General features: G+C 37.7%; 1 protein-coding gene across 14 annotated transcripts in view; it reads left to right on the forward strand.

Moving 5' to 3' along the window:
• Nucleotides 1–19,681, forward strand: part of SNX14 (sorting nexin 14) — a 104,839-nt gene that overhangs the window by 54,498 nt on the left and 30,660 nt on the right. For 7 of the 14 annotated variants that reach the window (XM_036316534.1, XM_036316525.1, XM_036316524.1 and 4 more), the window contains 10 exons: nt 8,662–8,818; nt 10,221–10,296; nt 12,010–12,054; nt 12,158–12,238; nt 12,333–12,447; nt 13,890–14,045; nt 14,355–14,479; nt 15,002–15,060; nt 17,382–17,408; nt 19,341–19,473. In XM_036316534.1, coding sequence (XP_036172427.1) covers nt 8,662–8,818; nt 10,221–10,296; nt 12,010–12,054; nt 12,158–12,238; nt 12,333–12,447; nt 13,890–14,045; nt 14,355–14,479; nt 15,002–15,060; nt 17,382–17,408; nt 19,341–19,473 — 974 coding nt within the window. The other 7 variants (XM_036316528.1, XM_036316530.1, XM_036316531.1 and 4 more) reach the window with 4 other exon arrangements.

The following is a 19,681-nucleotide window of genomic DNA, read 5'->3' on the forward strand; positions in this document are numbered from 1 at the left end:
GGCGGGAGAGGCTCCCACCACTGCCGCTGCACTTGCCAGCCGTGAGCCTGGTTTCTGGCTGAGCGTCACTCCCCTGTGGGAGTGCACTGACCACCAGGGAGCAGCTACTGCATTGAGCGTCTGCCCTCTGGTTGTCAGTGAGCATCATAGCAACCAGTCGTTCTGCCATTTGGTTGATTTGCGTATTAGCCTTTTAAAATATAGGAGGATTGTGCATTAGCCAGGATGACCTATTTGCAGTTTCTCATGTGTGTCCTGGCCTTTATACTGTCATGATTTGCACATAGCATATGTTCAGCAAATTTTTTTTTTCTGGTTGAAAGGATGAAATCTTCATTTAGGACTTTTCTTGCTCTTAGGTCAAGCTGAAATGTTTCTTTTTATTTATTTATTTATTTTATTATTTTTTAAAAAATATATTTTACTGATTTTTTACAGAGAGGACGGGAGAGGGATAGAGAGTTAGAAACATCCATGAGAGAGAAACATCGATCAGCTGCCTCTTGCATGCCTCCCACTGAGGATGTGCCCGCAACCAAGGTATATGCCCTTGACCGGAATTGAACCTGGGACCCTTGAGTCTGCAGGCCCACACTCTATCCGCCGAGCCAAACCAGTTAGGGCGAAATGTTTCTTTTTAAATGAAATGGTTTCTTGCTATATTCTTGCATCTTTGCCAAACTGATTTTATTTTTGTTTGCATTTGGTATTCTTTGTCAGTGTTTTCTCAGTATCTTCTGCAGAATACTATTCTATGTAAGACGACCATGTAGAAGAGGTTTCATGGTCATGTTTTCTGTTAATTCCTACGTATTGTATTCCTCTTCTGGAAATACCCTGTAAGTATTAGCATACCTAAATCTCTGAGTAGTCCTGCAGCAAATAAATAGCTTTAACTTTGTTTAAGCCAGTGCATCCCAAACTCATTTGAGCATGAAGCCAATATTTCCTTCCTCAGAATATCAGTGAATATAATCAGAGTACATTTGGGGAAATTATATCCTAGGCAGAGTTGAAATTAAAGTAAATTATTAGTTTATTTGTTCTTTGGTGTGAATCATTCCTCAGGTATGAGAAACATTTCAAATTATATTTTAAAACATGTTTTCTGGGTTTATCTTATAATGTTATAACAAGTAAAAATAGTTTTACTTCAACATAGTTAAAAAGTAGAAGAGTTTGAATAGAGTTTGTAATTGTTAAATAAAAAATTAACTTTTAAAATCTTGTCCTGTTATGGGCAGAAACATACTAGAAGATAGTAACTTTGTTGTAGCCATTTTGTTAAGGTTACTTAACTATTAAAGAACATAAGAAAGAAACCTCTATGAAAATAGAACATAGAAAATATGACTTTTTTTATTAGTAAACTTAATTTTTTTAGAAAAGTTTTAAGGTTAGAGAAAAATTGAGCAGTAAGTATAGAGAGTTCCCATATATCCCCTCTATTCCCCTATTATTGACATCTTGCATTATGTTGGTACTAGAGGCCCAGTGCATGGATTTATGCAGCAGTGGGGTCCCTTGGCCTGGCCTGCACCCTCTCGCAATTCAGGAGCCCTCGGGGAATGTCAGACTGCTGGTTTCGGCCCTGTCCCCACAGGCCAGGCCAAGAGACCCTGCCAGTGAACAAATCTGTGCACCGGGCCTCTAGTATGCAAGATCTTTGGTTAATCTCTTCCAGCTCTCCCCTCTCCCCCCTTCCCTCTGAGATTTATCAGTCTGTTCCTTGTTTTCACGCCTGAGTGTTGAGAATTTGCCCCCTGGTGGTCAGTGTGCATTATAGCTACAGGTCGAACGGTTGCTTAGGCTTTTATATAGATACTAGAGGCCCGGTGCACAAAAATTTGTGCACTGGCGTTGGGGGGGTGGTGGTGTCCCTCAGCCCGGCATGTGCCCTCTCACAGTCTGGGATCCCTCGGGAGATAACGACCTGCTGGCTTAGGCCCACTCCCGGGTGGCAGAGGGCAGGCCCAATCCCTAGGTGCCTGCCCCACAGCCCCTGGTCGGGCTCAGAGCAGGGCCGATTGGGGAGTTGGGGCGCCGCCCCCTGTCATGCACAGAGCAGGGCGGATCAGGAGGTTGCGATGCCACCCTCAGTCACGCTCAGGGTAGGGCCGATTGGGGGGTTGGGGCGCCGCCCCGTCACACTCAAGGCAGGGTCGATGGGGAGGTTGCGGCGGAACCGCCTGTCACGCACAGAGCAGGGCGGATCAGGGGGCTGTGGTGCCACCCCTGTCACATACAGAGCCAGCTGATCAGGGGATTGGGGCGCTGCCCCCTGTCACACACAGAGCAGGGCCCATCAGGGGGTTGGGGCTCCGCACCCTGTCACACACAGAGCAGGGCCGATCAGGGGTTTGGGGAGCTCCCCCCTATCAGGCACAGAGCAGGGCTGATCAGGCGGTTGGGGTGCCTTCCCCTGTCACGAACAGAGCAGGGCGGATAGGGAGGTTGTGTCCCCACCCCCTGTCACACACAGAGCCGCAGGGCAATCAGGGGGTTTGGGTGCGGCCCCCTATCACGCTGCTCCAGGGGCCAGGAGGCCTCACGGCTCTGCTGATCCTGGTGCTGGGAGGCCTCGCAGCTCTGCTGATCCCGGTGCTGGGAGGCATATTACCCTTTTATTATATAGGATAGAGGCCTGGTGCATGGGTGGGGGCCGGCTGGTTTGCCCTGAAGGGTGTCCTGGATCAGGGTGGGGGTCCCCACTGGGGTGCCTGGCCAGCCTGGATGTGGGGATGATGGCTGTTTGCAGCTGGTCACACCCCCTTCAGGGTGGGGGTCTCTACTGGGGTGCCTGGCCAGTCTGGGTGAGGGGCTGGCGGGTGACTGAAGCTCCCATCAGCTCCTTTTTTCCTTTTTTTTAATTTTTTATTCTTGGATTTATGGCTGTCACTGGAGCTGAGAGCCGGCTTTAGCTGTGAGACCTTGCTGCTGAAAGCAGGTTTCTGGCTTTGTTTACTTTCGGTATTTGAAACTTTGTTGCGACTCCAGCTCTGAGATCCAGGCTGACTGAAAACAGGTTTCTGGGGTTTTGTTTAGCTTCTATATTTGTAACAGTGTTTCTTAGCAGCTCAGAGCCCAGCAGCGGCAGGTGGGGAACGTTGGAGTCCTCCGTCACTGAAGCAAGCAAGCCTCCTGCTCGTGTCAGTAGCCTGGCTGCCGGCTGCCATTTGGCTGGCAGTTAATTTGCATATCGCCCTGATTAGCCAATGGGAAGGGTAGCTGATGTACGGCTAATTACCATGTTTCTCTTTTATTAGATAGGTTATAGATATTTGTTACAATTGATATACTAATAATGATACATTATTATTAACTGAAGTCTATAGTTTTATTAGTGTTTGCTCTCTTTTAGATTGATTTTAGAGAGAGAGGAGAAGAAGGAGGGGGAGTGGGGAGAGAGAAAGAAATATCGATTTGTTGTTCCACTTATTTATGCATTCACTGATTGATTCTTTTATGTGTGCTGACTGGGGATCAAACCCCAGGGCTAGGGTTTGCTCTTTTTATTGCATATTCTATGGATTTTGACACACAGCATAATGCCATGTATCCACCATTACAATATCACACTAAATAGTTTCACTGTCTCAAAAGTTCCCTGTTTCACCTATTCATTCCTCCCTCCTTTCTTCATGAAAACCTGGCAACTGCTGATCTTTTTTATTTTTTTAAAATATATTTTTATTGGTTTCAGGGAGGAAGCGGGGAAGCGAGAGAGAGAGAGAGAGGGAGTGAGAGAGAGAGAAACATCAGTGATGAGAGAGAATCATTGATCAGCTGCCTCCTGCACTCCCCCTACTGGGGGTTGAGCCTGCAACGTGGGCATGTGCCCCGACCAGGAATCAAACCCAGGATCCTTCAGTCCGAAGGCCAATGCTCTATCCACTGGGGGTAAAACTGGCTAAGGCTACTGATCTTTTTTTTTTTTTTTTTTAAATATATTTTATTGATTTTTTACAGAGAGGAAGGGAGAGGGATAGAGAGTTAGAAACATCGATCAGCTGCCTCCTGCACACCCCCTATTGGGGAAGTGCCCGCAACCAAGGTACATGCCCTTGACCGGAATCGAACCTGGGACCCTTGAGTCCACAGGCTGATGCTCTATCCACTCAGCCAAACCGGTTAGGGCGGCTACTGATCTTTTTACTGTCACTACACCTTTGCCTTTACAGAACATTATATAGTTGGAGTTATGTAGGTAGACTTGCTGCTTTCATTTAGAAATATGCATTTAATGTCCCTTCATGTCTTTTCATGGCTTGATAGCTCATTTCTTTTTATTACTCATATTCCATTGTATAGATGTGCCACATTTTGTTTATCCATTCATCTATTGAAGGACGTCTTGGTTGCTTCCAAATTTTGGCAATTATGAATAGAGCTATAAACATTTGTGTGTAGATTTTTGTATGGGAAAAGATTTTTAATATAGTCTTTATTTTGTTCTAAAGATAAATACTTTTAACTCAGACTATGAGTAAATTGAATCATTTTTAGTCAAATTGATCAGTTTAATAAAAATCCTCAAATTATTTTATCTCTATGAAAATGTTTTACATTTATAGACAGACCAGTTTGACTGAAATTCATTGTTGAGTCTTTGCATGATAAGGGTTGCTAATTTGCTGCTATTCGTGTAAAAAAGGGTCCTCAATTTAAAAAATCACCATTAGCCCTGGCTGGTGTGATTCAGTTGGATGAGCGTTGTACTGTGCACCAAAAAAGTTGCTGGTTCGATTCTCTGTCAGGGCATATGCCAGGGTTGTGGGTTGGTTCCCCTTGTCAGAGTGGGTTTGGTAGCCAACCCATCAATGTTTTTCTCCCCCCCCCCTTAAATCAATAAAAACATATTAAAAATCACTATTAAATTCTAGATCGGAGTAATAACATTGCAATTACTGAAATTCATAAGGACTGTTATTTTATCTAAAGGTCCTGGTGTTCTAAATATGACAGTAAATTAGATAAAATTGCAAAAATGGTTTTCAGAGTTTTGATTTTTCATTTCTTCAGTGCATAAATTTGTTCTTTAAATTCCTTGGCCTCACAGTTTTTAACTCAGGAAATAATTAAAGGTTCACCTCTTCATCCATATTTATCCTCTTCTCTTAGTGTTTTCTCTTAATCTGCCTCTTGAGAGTAGGGATTACACAGGGTGGGACAAAGCAGGTTTATAGTTGTTCATATGGAAAATAACACAGTAATCTATAAATATAAAAGGCTAATATGCAAAGTGTTCCCTTGGGAGTTCGACCAGGAGACTGGGAGTTCAATTGCTCACTATGACGTGCGCTGCCCACCAGGGGGCAGCGCAGAATGAAGGAAGACCCCAGCCAGCAGCTAGCAACAGGGGAAGGGAGGTCCCAGCTGGCAGCCGGAAGGCCTGATCGGTTCTGATCACCAGCCAGGCCTAGGGACCCTACCCATGCATGAATTTCATGCATCGGGCCTCCAGTCTATATATATAAAAGCCTAAGCGACTGGCTGAATGGCTGACCATTTGACCGTCTGACCGAAGCTATCATGCGCACTGACCACCAGGGAGCTGAGCTGCAGTGACTTGGCAGCTGCGGTTCTCGGGTGACATGCCCGGAATCAGAGAGGAGGGAGTCTGATTCCGGGGTGCGTCACCTGAGATTCGCCCTTTCACAATCTGGGAACCCTTGGGGAATGTCGGAGAGCCAGTTTTGGCCTGATCTCTGCAGACCAGGTCGAGGGACCCCACCAGTGCATGAATCTGTGCACCGGGCCTCTAGTTAATAAATAATAATAAAAAAATTGTTTCACATACTCACAATTATAAGCCTACTTTTGCCCCAACTTGTATTGACATTTTCTATCTATGTAAGTACTTCCATGAACCTTGGAAATGTTTTTATATATGACGCATTGGTTTAATTTAAATTCAGTAATAATTGTGCAGAAGGATTCAGTCTTTCATCCTGAAGTTATCTCCTTGTCATGTATTTTAGGGTCTTTTCCTTTTGTGGTTTGAAAACTGTTGACTGGTTAGGCAGTAGATATACTAGTGACTAGTGGGGATTAGTCTATGCCCTGTTTTCCAGCATCTGTATTTTGCTATATTCCCCACTAATGTTATCCTCCTTCTATATTCTTTTTATCTTTTGCCTGATTTCTTTATTTTCTTATTATCTAGGACTGCAGAAATCTCTCATGTCTGACAGATGTTGAACAAGTTCAAATCTAGTGATTTAACTTATATATATTGTGTATGCATGCATAATCACACCAGATATTTTAATTGCTTATACATTTTGAATGACAACTTTTCAGTGTTAATAACTATTTACCAATATGGAAACTGGGGCTCAAAGGGATTATAGCATTTATTCAAGATCATACAGTAAAGAAGTTGGAAGTGAAATTTAGCATAGCTTAGTCTTCTTATTTTAAATCCCTGCTTATAAAATAAATTTTTTTAAAACCAGTATTCCAAATTCTTGGGGGAAAATACTTGCATAATCCTATATAATAAGAGCCTAATATGCAAAGTGTCTGGTCATCCAGTTGGCCATTTAACCAATCAAACCGTAATATGCTAAGGCTGCTCAGCTGCTTGCTATGATGTGCACTGACCACCAGGGTGCAGACAGTTGACTGGTCGACCAGTTGCTATGACATGCACTGACCACCAGGGGGCAGATGCTCTGACTGGTAGTTTAGCTTGCTGCTGGGATCTGGCCGACAGGGACTGAGCAAGATGGGCCGGACATGCCCTGGAGCCCTCCTGCGGTCCCTCCCCGGCCGGCCAACCTCCCATGTCCCTCCCTGGCCCAGATCTTGCACCAGTGGGGTCTCTCGGCCTGGCCGGCACCCTCTTGCAATCTGGGATCCCTAGGGGGATGTCAGAGAGCTGGTTTCAGCCCAACAGTGGAACGACCAGTCATTATGATGTGCACTGACCACCAGAAGGCAGATGCTCAATGCAGGAGCTGCCCCCTGGTGGTCGATGTACTCCCATGGGAGTGCTGCTCAGCCAGAAGCTGGGCTCACGCTTCTGCGGCAGAGCTAAAGATGTCCAACTGCTGGCTTAGACCCGCTCCCCGTGAGTAGCGGGCCTAAGCCATCAGTTGGACATTCCCTGAGGTCTCCCAGACTGTGAGAGGGTGCAGGCCAGGCTGAGGCCAGGCTGAGTGCACGAATTTCATGTACCGGGCCTCTAGTTATAAAATAAAATGCATGTCTTGCCTGGCCTGAGTGGACCTGGGTTTCAAGTTTGATCCTCAGTTGGAGAGCATGTGGAAGGAAACCAAGTGATGTTTCTCTCTCTCTCTCTCTTTCTCTCTTTCTCCCTCTCTCCCTCTCTCCCTCTCTTCCTCTCTTCCTCGCTCTCTCTCTCTCTCTCTCAGCATATCTTCGGTTGAAGATTACAAAAAAAAGCGTGTCTTGTAAAAACTATGTCCTTCTTTACTAGTCCTGCTTTTGTACCTCTGGCATAAATTCATCTTCTTAGTACTCATATTATTAGAATGTGTATGTTGGCTTTTTTGGTAAATGTATTTATATTCTCTTTCAATAAAAATAGAAGTAAGTAGTCAAAAGTAAATGCTGTTGAATTAGAGTTAAGATTCCCTTCACAGACTCCATGATTTTATTTTAATTAGCTAATGAATTAATTAAAATATTTTTATTAATTTCAGAGAGGAAGGGAGAGGGAGAGAGAAATAGAAATAACAATGGTGAGAGAGAATCATTGATCTGCTTCCTCCTGCACACCCTACACTGGGAATCAAGCCCGCAACTCGGGCATGTGCCCTGACTGGGAAGTGAACCGGGGTCCTCTTGGTTCATGGGTCAACACTCAACCACTGAGACACACCAGCTAGGCCAGACTCTATGATTTTAAAACTTGGCACGAAATGCAGATAAGGGAAAGCATTTTCTCCTCGGCTTTTGAAGGCTGTAAAAAGGAGTAGCAATTCAATTACTTTCAAGTTTTAAAATATTGGTTTAATGCTTGACCTTTTAAGAAAACTTTATGTTAATATAGCTTTTATCATCAGTTAGTATTTATTAAGTAATCTATCTGTTCATGGAGTCCACCTTACAGAGTTCTGTACTTTTGTGTCTTTAAGATAAGATACAAAATTTTGGGCATAAGATACAGAATTTTACCAAGGAAGCCATTTTCTATAGAATAATTACTTTAAAGGATTACCTGAATGAATTTGGTGTGAAAACAGAGACAATAAGAATATTAAGGTTTTTTCTGTTTTTTTTTTTTTTTTTTTTTTTTTTTTTGTATTTGCAGAGGATGTACATTTTATAACAAAAGCTTTGGGTATGCTAGAAAATGTTTTCTTTAGTTTTTTCCACTTTTTAAAAAACATTTGCTTTTGTTTACTATGATTTGTATAGTAGTGACATAGTTCAAATTCTTATTTGCCAAGGAGGAAAGGTTTTTTTAATTGCAAAATTTAAAAACTTCTAGCCAAAAGGAAAATTACTTTTTTACATTCTGGTTGTAAAAAATTTCTCAGTAGAATACATAATGGGAAGAAAGGAGGGCTAGGAAAAGAATGACTAGGGAAGGAATGACTATGTTAAATGATTTTTTGTTAGTGGAAATGGCTGAAGTAATTTAATGTTGATTAAATTATTTAAATATTTATTTTCTATCTATATTTATAGTGGAAAATGCAGAGTTTTTACAGCAAGCGGCATTAGAAGAATATGGTCCAGAGCTTCATGTGGCCTTGAGGAGTCGAAGGGATGAATTACACTATTTAAGGAAACTTACTGAACTACTTTTTCCTTATGTTTTGCCTCCTAAAGCAACAGACTGCAGGTATAAATAGCCTGGAAAATGTCAGCAGTATTTGCAACCATGCCATATGAATATTGCTATTCTTAAGCATAGTAGGAGTACACTGAAACTTGAGGTTAGTCTATGACATGAATACTTTATTTAAAAATATAATTTATCAGGTCTTTTATTTAAAATGTCAGATAATACATTCCTATTGATTTCAAAGAGAGGAAGAGAGGGATGGAAACATGAAAACATGAATGATGAGAGAGGATCACTTATTGGCTGTCTCCTCCACACCCCCTCACTGGGGATGGAGCCCGCAGCCTGGGCATGTGCTCTGACTGGGAATCAAACCTGTGATCTTTTGGTGCATGGGACAGTGCTCAACCAACTGAGCCACACCAACAAGGTCCGTTGCCCATTTTTTAATTTGTTTTTTTGGTGTTGAATTTTGTAAGTTCTTTATATATTTTTAGGATATGAATCCCTTATCAGATGTATCTTTGGAGAATATGTTCTCTCATTCAGTTGGTTGTCTTTTCATTTTGTTGATGGTTTCTTTTGCTGTGCAAAAACTTTTTAAAGAAATATTTTTATTGATTTCAGAGAGGAAGAGAGAGAGAGAGAGATAGAAACATCAATGATGAGAGAGAATCATTGATTGGCTGCCTCCTGCATGCCCCCCGCTGGGGATCAAGCCCACAACCTGGGCATGTGCCCTTTACCAGAATTGAACCCGAGAACCTTTAGTCCACAGGCCGATGCTCTATCCACTGACCAAACCAGCCAGGGCTGTGCAAAAACTTTTTAGTTTGATATAGTCCCATTTATTTTTTCTTTTGTTTTCCTTGCCCAAGGCAATATATCAGAACAAAAAACTGCAATGAGAAATGTCCGAGATTGATGTTTCTTTTTAAAGACATGTACATAATGACTCACTGGGAGCAACAATTTGAACAAACTGTACAGACAAATTTGGGTTTTAAGGTGTCCACCTAGGAAGAATAGTTAGATGTTATTTGATACGTCCTCCCTTGATCTGGTATGAGAATATTTAGATTATTCCATAAATTACCTCATTAATCTTACCCTGATAATCCTTAGAGCAGAAACCATGGCTTATTTTTTCAGATGTACTTTAAATGTTACTTTATTTTATTACAAATTTTCATTTTAATAAATTTAAAAATTTATTTACCTAAGTCCTTCCTGCTAAGGAAATGCTTTTTTCTCTTAAGTAGTATTCTCTTTTAGCCAGTTAAGGACTCCAAGTGTCGCCTGTAGATCAGTAGCATAAGCATCACCTGGGAGCCTGTTAGAAATACAGAAGGTTGGGACACACTCCAGACCTGCTGAATCCTAGTTTGCATTTTGCAAGATTCCCACGTAAGAACTGACGTAAATCACTAACTGTATACACCATTGTTTCTTTTTCTAGATCCTTGACTTTACTTTTAAGAGAGATCCTCTCAGGATCTGTGTTTCTTCCTTCTTTGGATTTCCTAGCTGATCCAGTAAGTCTTAAATTTTTTTTCTTTAATTGCATTTAAAATTTATCATCTTAAATGTTTTTATATATGCAGTAGTAGTAGTAAGTACATAATGTTGAGCATCCATCACTACTACCCTGCCGGGGTCCAACCCCAGTGGGTCCAGGGGTCCCCAAAGGTGTGGACGGAGTCGGCGAAGAAGGAATGACACGGAGACAGTGTTCAGTTGATCAGCAGCCTAGCCAGGATCTCTAGCCAGGATCTCCAGCCAAGTTCTGGTCTGGATCTCCAGAGAAGTTCTGGTTAGGATCTCCAGCCAGGTTCTGTATCCATGTTGTCTTGCTAGGTTCTCCAGCCAGGTTCTGTAGCCAAGTTCCCTCGCTAGGTTCTCCAGCCAGGTTCTGTCCAGGTTCTCCAGCCAGGTTCAGTTACCAGGTTCTAGTCAGGTTCTCTTGCCAATTTCTGTAGTCAGGTTCAGTCCAGGATCTTTTGCCATGTTCTCTCCAGCGAAGTTCTTCTGTCTCTAGGTTCTGTCTTCTTAGTTCTGTGTTCTAAGTTCTGTCTCTTGCTGTCTTGTTACATCTGTATTTATACCAGTTGATTCAATCCTATCAATCTCTATTACAAAGGTTAGGGCGTTTCTTATCTCCATTCCAGGGAGTAAAGATTATGTAGCTTAAGCATGATTGTTCGTAGTTAAAGTGATTAATTACCCGCCTGGCACTTAGTTAAGAGGTTCTATTCCCTCCCTAACTTCAGGGGAAAATCCCTACCTGGGGAAACAACCTTTTTCAGAGAGGAGACCTTGGTTAAAACACATAGTGCCAAGAAGGTGAGAAAACATTTTAAGAACAGTATGCCATATATGCCAGATCCTTTGAAACAGCAAGGATGGACCGGCTCCCAGCACTACCCGTTTTCACAAGTTTTTTTCATTTTATAAAACAAACTCTACACCAGGGGTCCTCAAACTACGGCCCGCGGGCCACATGCAAATACAAATATTGTATTTGTTCCCGTTTTGTTTTTTTACTTCAAAATAAGATATGTGCAGTGTGCATAGGAATTTGTTCATAGTTTTTTTTAAACTATACTCCGGCCCTCCAACGGTCTGAGGGACAGTGAACTGGCCCCCTGTTTAAAAAGTTTGAGGACCCCTGCTCTACACCCATTAAACAATAATTCGTCATTCCTCCCTCTCTAGCCCCTGGTGACCTCACGCGACTTCCTGTTTCTGAATTTGACTACTCCATATACCTCATATAAGTGGAATCATGTAGTAATTGTCTTTCTGTGATTGGTTTATTTCACTTAACAATAATGTCCTCAAAGTTCATCCATGTTGTAGCCTATATAGAAATTTCCTTCCTTTTCAAGGCTGAGTAATATTCCATTGTAGGAAAATAAAACATTTTGCTTACTCATCCATTCCTTGTTATACACTTGAGTTGCTTTTGTTTTTGATCTAGTAAGATTTTGAAGAAACGAATATTTTATAAACATTTTAAACACCAAAGTCAGAATAACTTTTCTTTGTTCATTTTCACAAAAGGTGAGATCATGCATTACAGATTTTTTAAAAGTCCCTCTGTATTACATAAGTACACAAATACTGTGCTATTGCTTCATTTGTTCCTTAATTTTCTAGAAACTTTCGTAATATGATAAAAGCTATAAGAATTCTAGACAGAGTTAGTAATGGAATTGTTCTGACCTGTGTTTATGATTTTTTATTAGGATACTGTGAATCATTTGCTTATCATCTTCATAGTTGACAGTCCAGTGAGTATTTAACATATTAGCAAACACTTCATATCATGTGAATTTTGATTCACATCTGTCAAATCAATGACAATTTTAATTAATTAATTCTCTTTCTTCAAAGCCTGAAAAAGCAACTGAACCACCTTCCCCTTTGGTTCCATTCTTGCAAAAATTTGCAGAACCTAGAAATAAAAAGCCATCTGTAAGTATTTTCAACAATAACATATTACTTTGGATACAATTTTACTACATATTTACATAGCCTTAATTGACTCTTCCTCCCATATTTTATCTAGGTGCTGAAATTAGAATTGAAGCAAATCAGAGAGCAGCAAGATCTCTTATTCCGTTTTATGAACTTTCTGAAACAAGAAGGAGCAGTACACGTCTTGCAAATTTGTCTGACTGTGGGTGAGGCTTACCTGCGTACTTTCTAAAGTCATTTTTATGTTTTTTAATATTGAGATCAGATAAGATGTTGTAGTTGTCATCTATCATGGTACCACCTTTTATTTATTAGATATTCTAAGAGCTGTCTTTCAAGTGTCCACTCTTTCTAGATTGGGGCATAATCCATAACTGACTGAAACCAAATTCTATTATCAGAAAAAAACTACTAAAGATTAAGTATAATGAAAATAATATACTCAATCATTAGCCTATATGAATAGCACTGTTACAGTTTTCGTTAAGGATTATTTTTGATTAAATGATCAAATTAAAAAATGCTTCATTTTTATTTTAAGCTCTGTAACATCTTGCATTATTGGATTTACAAGACACTGTATGGACTATAAAAGGATTATCTTTTAAAGAAAATATATTTTATTTGATTTTTATAGAGAGGAAGGGAGAGGGTTAGAGAGTTAGAAACATCTATCAGCTGCCTCCTGCACAACCCCCACTGGGGATCGAGCCTGCAACCAAGGTACATGCCCCTGACCGGAATCGAACCCTTCAGTCTGTGGGCCGATGCTCTATCCATTGAGCCAAACCAGCGAGGGCAAAGGATTATCTTTTAATGAATAATTTCTCTTCAAAATGTTTTAAAAATTTAAGTATAAGAAGAAAAAAGATTCGTTTGTTCAGATTCTCAGCTCCATCTCTAGTCTGTAACTTTCATGGTGGAAGGAAATATTGTTTAAAAACTTGACTGGCCATGCTGGCATGGCTCAATAGTTGAGCATTGAACTATGAAACAGGAGGTCATGGTTTGATTCCCGGTCAGGGCACATGCTTGGGTTGTGGACTCATGCAGGAGGCAGCCGATCAATGATTCTCTCTTATCATCGATGTTTCTCTCTCTCTCTCTCTCTCTCTCTCTCTCTCTCTCTCTCTCTCTCTCTCTCTCCCTCTCCCCCTCTTCATCTCTGAAATCAACAAAAATATATATTTATAAAAACACACAAAAAAACCCCCAAACTTGACTGGAATTAAAAAAAACCCAACACCTTAATTTTCACTGTTATTTAGTGAATCAGATTTTAAAATATTAAAGACACTTCATATAAGAAATTAATACATAATGTTCTTTAAAGAAAAATTTAGGTTAAAATATAAATTAAAATGAAATTTTAGGAAGGTATTTACTATTCTAAATTCTAGAAAAGTTTTATTGCTATGCAAGTGTTTATATATTTTATCTTAGTCTATAAAATATTTGTCTGAGTTTTTCTTTCATCTGAGCAGTGATTTTACTCCCAATTAAGTCTTTTTAGAAGTTTAAAATGAACAGTTTGTTTATAATTGCTGCTTTTAATATTGATTACCATTAGACTGGGAACATGAAGTTTGTATGAATAGTTATATATTAAAATAATTCATTTTTTTCTTACTCTTTCCTAATTTGCTAGAGGAATTCAATGATAGAATTTTGCGACCAGAGTTATCAAATGATGAAATGCTGTCTCTTCATGAGGAGTTGCAGAAAATTTATAAAACATATTGTTTGGATGAAAGTATTGACAAAATTCGATTTGATCCCTTCATTGTAGAAGAGATTCAAAAAAGTAAGTCAAAGATGATGAGACTGAATTCTATAGCTTTTTAGTTTTCTCATATACTTTATTTATTATTGCAACACTGTGTGAGATTCACAGGCATCATTGTCCTACTTTACTAACTAGATGAAAGCTTTGATGAAGAAACTAATACTTGCCAGAACTGGAGTTTGGTTGTTCTAATTCCTCATTCTAGTGCGATTTTTATACCTTACAGTAGATTTTCCATAAAACATGTTTGTATGCTATCTCACTGTCATGAATTTTAAACTAATATATAATTATAAACAATTTCTACAATATAATTTTTTAAAATAGTTGCTGAAGGCCCCTATATAGATGTTGTGAAACTTCAAACTATGAGATGTCTTTTTGAAGCATATGAACATGTACTGTCTCTGTTGGAGAATGTGTTTACTCCTATGTTCTGCCACAGTGATGAGGTAAGTCAAAACATTAATCTCGTTTGAGAATTTTTCTATAAAACTTATGTAGTCTTTGATATGATTCGATGAGTGATTCAAATAACAAAATAAACAGAAAAATAAAACAATTAATTAAGAAAGTGAATATTCTTTTTTACTATATAACTTAATGGAGATTAGAAGTTAATTCTAAAAACAATTTTTAATATCAAAATAATGTGTATATATATATATATATATATATATATATATATATATGACCAGGTAGATTGTAATCTACCTGATTTGCCAAATGCCTGAGTGGCTTTGTGGTAATTCCGTGAAATAGAAACTCCATTCTTGTATATACATTATTTGTAGACCTGTGGAAATCAAATGGCCTAAATATCTCTATTTGCAATATTTTAATCCTTACTCTATTTGATTGTGGTTGTATTCACTTGATTTAAATAACGTTTTCTTTATACTGGAAAGTAGTATGATAAAGTAGCATATTTCAGTATTAAATATTAGTTTAATAAATCACAATTATTTTTGAAGTATTTCAGACAACTTTTAAGAGGTGCAGAATCACCAACACGCAATTCAAAATTCAGCAGGTAGGTATATTTAATCACATGTATTATTTTGTTTTTGTGCTTGTCGATGCTAATCATTCTGTGATAGCATGATTTTCTTTATTAGCTGTTTTTCTGTGAGTATGTGGTTCTGTTGCTATATAAGTAGACAAGACATTTGACTAAGGAACTGTAGAGCTGTACTACATGCAGCAACAGAATGCCTGAAATTCTTTTAGAAAACTTTAACAAGATACACACCATTGCCTTGTTATCTTATAGTTAATACATATTAGTGTTTGATTACGTGCTTTATTGGTGAATATGGACTGCATGCATAAATGAAATCCATAGATAACTCAATTTTAGACAGTAGTCCCCCTCAACCCCTGGCAGTGAGTACGTTTTATTAGAGTACTTACTGATTAGAAAAGCAGAGGGTTTTTCTGCCTTTCCCTTCTGACTCTCTAGAAATGTAAGTGTGCAGTTAAATGACCTAAAGAAAGATAACAGAAGAGAAAAGCTTTATCCATTTATAAACTAAATAATACCTCGATTTGTACTTAAATTGGAGTATGTACAAAATTGACACAGAAATCAAATCCATATTTCTATAATGTACTCACATTGCTCAACACCTTCTAGTTTATCTGAGCAAGGATCTAATAAATATATAAATAAATTGGAAATGTGGTACAAAGAGAAAGTAGATATAAAATCGAATAGTTTTATAGATAGCACAAAGAAAAATATGAAAATCTTAGCCATGGGGAGGTTGTAGATATATTGCATTTTTCAGAATGTTGAATTTAATTCTTACATAATGCCTCAATACAAATAGTATACATGTAATAGCTTTTCTGAAAGGTGGAAAATATCTTTATGATTCTTTGTAATGATATCACTTCTCTTTCCTAAGAATTTATATATTACAGTCATGAAACATTGACTTTATTTAACAGAAATCTCATCCATGCTAATTAAAATAGCATTCTTTATTCAACTCATGTGCCTCTTCTTTCATTTGAATACTCTTTCTAACCTTTTATCAAATTTCCCAGCATCACTTGAGTAGGTGAAATTTTGCCGTTTATAGACTTAGGATATTTGGAGTCTATACTAGGATATTAAGCTTGCTGAAATTGTTATATAGGACCATTTAAGGTGGAGTGGTTCTTTGGTCTTATTAGCCCATTGAATAGCTAAGTCTGAATCAGGATCTTAATTTCAGAGATGGAAAGCTTTTTTTGCCACTTTGAGAACACCTGGGTGTCTTCAACTTACTAATGCGCTAATTTTGCTGGCTTTAAAATATAAAACAAACAAGAAGAAAATATGGGTTCTTTTCATTCTGGGCACTGATTATGGTCTTTTAAAATAAAGTAAGTTTTTCTTGATATTAATCTGACTCTAATAATATCAGTCTTATGCTTAAGGATTCATTTACCTATTTATATAGAATAAGTAAAAGACTCTTTTTTAAAAAACAAATTCGTTTTTATGATTTTAGAGAGAGGAAGGGAAAGGGAGAGAAGGCTAGACACATCAATGATGAGAGAGAATCATTGATTGCTGCCTCCTGCATGCCCCCTTCTGGGGATTGATCCCATAATTCCGGGCATGTGCCCTAACCTGGAATCGAACTATGACCTCCTGGTCGCCGCTCAACCACTGAGCCACACCAACTGGGCAAGACTTTCTTTACATTCTTTCATTGAAAATTTAAAGTAGCATTGCCAATTTGCTGTTAAATGACTTAAAATATGTAAAACATTCATCTTTTTTGTCTACATTCTATTTCATTGTATCTTAAAAATAAAATTTTAATTTATATTGTTTAATTCCATACTCAATGCACAACTTAAAAAATATTTAGAGATCTTTTGTTAATCTTGCTTCATAGCTGAAAACATACATTTTAAAATGTGCAAATTAAAAACATGTGAAGCATGTATAATTATATCTAATATGGACATGAATTTCATGCTGGGAAATACAGGTTGTGCTAAGTTTTTGGTGGCTTAGCCTCTGCATACTTTCCACTGTATCAAACAAGTGGTATGCCTAAATGAGGGCAAAATATACAGAATTATTTTCTGACATACTGAGTTTTTGAGAACTACTTTTTAATGATCTAGAATTCACACTCTCAAGTCTCTCCCCGCCCCAAACAGCCCTTGTACTTTTTCTTTTCTTTATCTTGTTATTCATAAGAATTCCTTCCCTTTGCAAAGGTGAATGCTATCCATCTGTGTACCTTTTAAAGCTTTTCACTTTTGTTTTGCATTCTAAAGTGGAACCTGTTGACTATCTGGGCTCTCTCTCTCCTTTCCTTACATAATCTACCGTATCTGTTATTGCAGAGGTAGCCTCAGTTTGGATGATTTTCGGTAAGTCTTGAGACAGCATGTGATTCTTTTCTGTGTAAGTTACTTCAGCCCGAAAGTGCACCCAAACCAATCTGAGTAGATCTAAACATGAAAATAATGAACCACTGTACCATTACTACCTTTATATCAGCTAATTGGGATATCTTTTAAAAATGAACCTCTACTTTGGTTATAGATATCCCATTTGAAATAGCAGCATACTCTTATGTTATCATAAAATAAAAATGTCAGTATAAAAATAAAACGATAGAGCCATTATCTAGCTTTTCAAGGTTATTGACTCTGTTTTGTTTTGTTACTGATTTTGCTAAATTACTTTTAGAATTATCTGTGTTGAAAGCATTTTTTAAAGCAAGAAGTACAATATTTCTGGGCACAAACACAAATGAAATATTTTAGAGATAGGTCATATTTCAAAAAGCCCAATTGTTTTATAATCTATCTAGATTCTAGAGACTAGAATAATCTATCTAAATTCTAGATGTTTAGATTTTAATGATATTTTGTCAACATTTTTATATTTGTTTTTGGAAACATTTCTATCAGAATTGTGGTTATAGTTTTGGATTTTTAAAAACACTAATTGCATGCTTGTTTAAATAAAATAATCTAGGTTAAGTACCCTTTTTACCACTTAATATTTAATTTAGTATGAGTTTTTACAGTTTAAAATTAGTTTTATTTGCTCCTTAGACATGTATAACATGCACATGCTATTATATATCTGGTGTAATTAACACTTGATCAGTTTACTTCTATTTCTGTAATTTTGCTTGTAGAAATAATAACAATCCATTAGCATTCAAAATAAAATTTCTTGGATTTTAAAACAGTCATTTTTACTTGGGTATCGGTTATAAGGGCAGTATTACACAGAACAAATTTTAAATTGGATAAAAGTTATATTTTTAATTGTTGAAACCTGGAGCAGTAGATTGTAATGGAGAAAATTTGGCTTATTTTTTGTGTGATTGTTTTCCAGTTATTTCTGCTTTTAGAAAACTTACTTTGGAAAAAATTGCAAAAGCAATATATATTGGTTTATTAATAGTAATATGTATGGCGGAGCAGGCTGCTTTCTTAGGCTACATTTACTTTTATTCTTTTATGCATTATTAACCCCTTCCTTTGACATTTTCTTTTTTCTTGTTATTAGTTTGAAATTAACTAAGATTAATTTTTCTTTTGATTATTAATATGATTATAATGTTGAATTTTGCTTGAACATTTTCAGTCATAGAGGACCTAATTTTTTTTTGTTAAGTTCTGTCTAAAATGAACTTAGAAGGTCATAGTTTTATATATTTTTTCTTCTACATGATATTATTTTAGCAGTACAGTTCTATATGTATATTCTGCTTTGAACTTTGTCTTCCACATTAAAAAAAAATCTTTCAAAATATGTCTGGCAATAAGAACTATGTACCACTAGGGGGCTCTCATCTTTTAAACATTTTAGTTCAGTTATTAAATAGGTACATTTCAAATGTTTGTTATAGGTACATTTCAAATGTTTGTTAATAAATTGTTCCATTTATTTTTCCATTTAAAAATATACCTTTATTGATTTCAGAGAGGAAGGGAGAGGGAGAGAGAGATAGAAACATCAGTGATGAGAGAGAATAATTAATTGGCTGCCTCCTACACACCCCCTATTGGGGATCAAGCCCACAACCCAGGCATGTGCCCTTGACTGGAATTGAACCCGGGACCTCAGTTAACAGGCTTTATCCATTGTGCCAAACCAGCTAGGATTATCTTTCCATTTTTAAACTCTAAACTTTTTGCTTTGAGATGTTGAGACAATCTATGACTGAGAACTCCGAAAAGTTATGTTAGCTATACTTTCACAACTATTTTTCTTTACTGTTGTTTACAGTAGACTGTTGAGATAATTTGATTGTGATTGAGACATTTTTGTTTAATATTTAGGAGCACTCAAAAAAGAGGAGAATCATTTGGAATCAGCAGAATAGGTAGCAAAATTAAAGGAGTATTCAAGAGTACCACCATGGAGGGAGCTATGTTACCTAATTATGGTTTAGCTGAAGGTGAAGATGATTTCGTAAGTAAACTTCAGATGTACAATAGTATAAAAAATTGGATATGATTACTTGTTACTTTCCCTCTTCTTTATCTTACTTACTTCAGACTTCCTTTATATTCTCCATTATAAATTCTTTCATTAGTGATTATTGTTTCATGGTGCTAATCTAATTTTTTAAATTCCTGAGCACCAACTTACTGCCTACTAAGGCCAGAATGGTTTCTGT

Source organism: Myotis myotis, unplaced genomic scaffold, assembly GCF_014108235.1.
Source record: "Myotis myotis isolate mMyoMyo1 unplaced genomic scaffold, mMyoMyo1.p scaffold_m19_p_7, whole genome shotgun sequence".
Lineage (NCBI taxonomy): Eukaryota > Metazoa > Chordata > Mammalia > Chiroptera > Vespertilionidae > Myotis > Myotis myotis.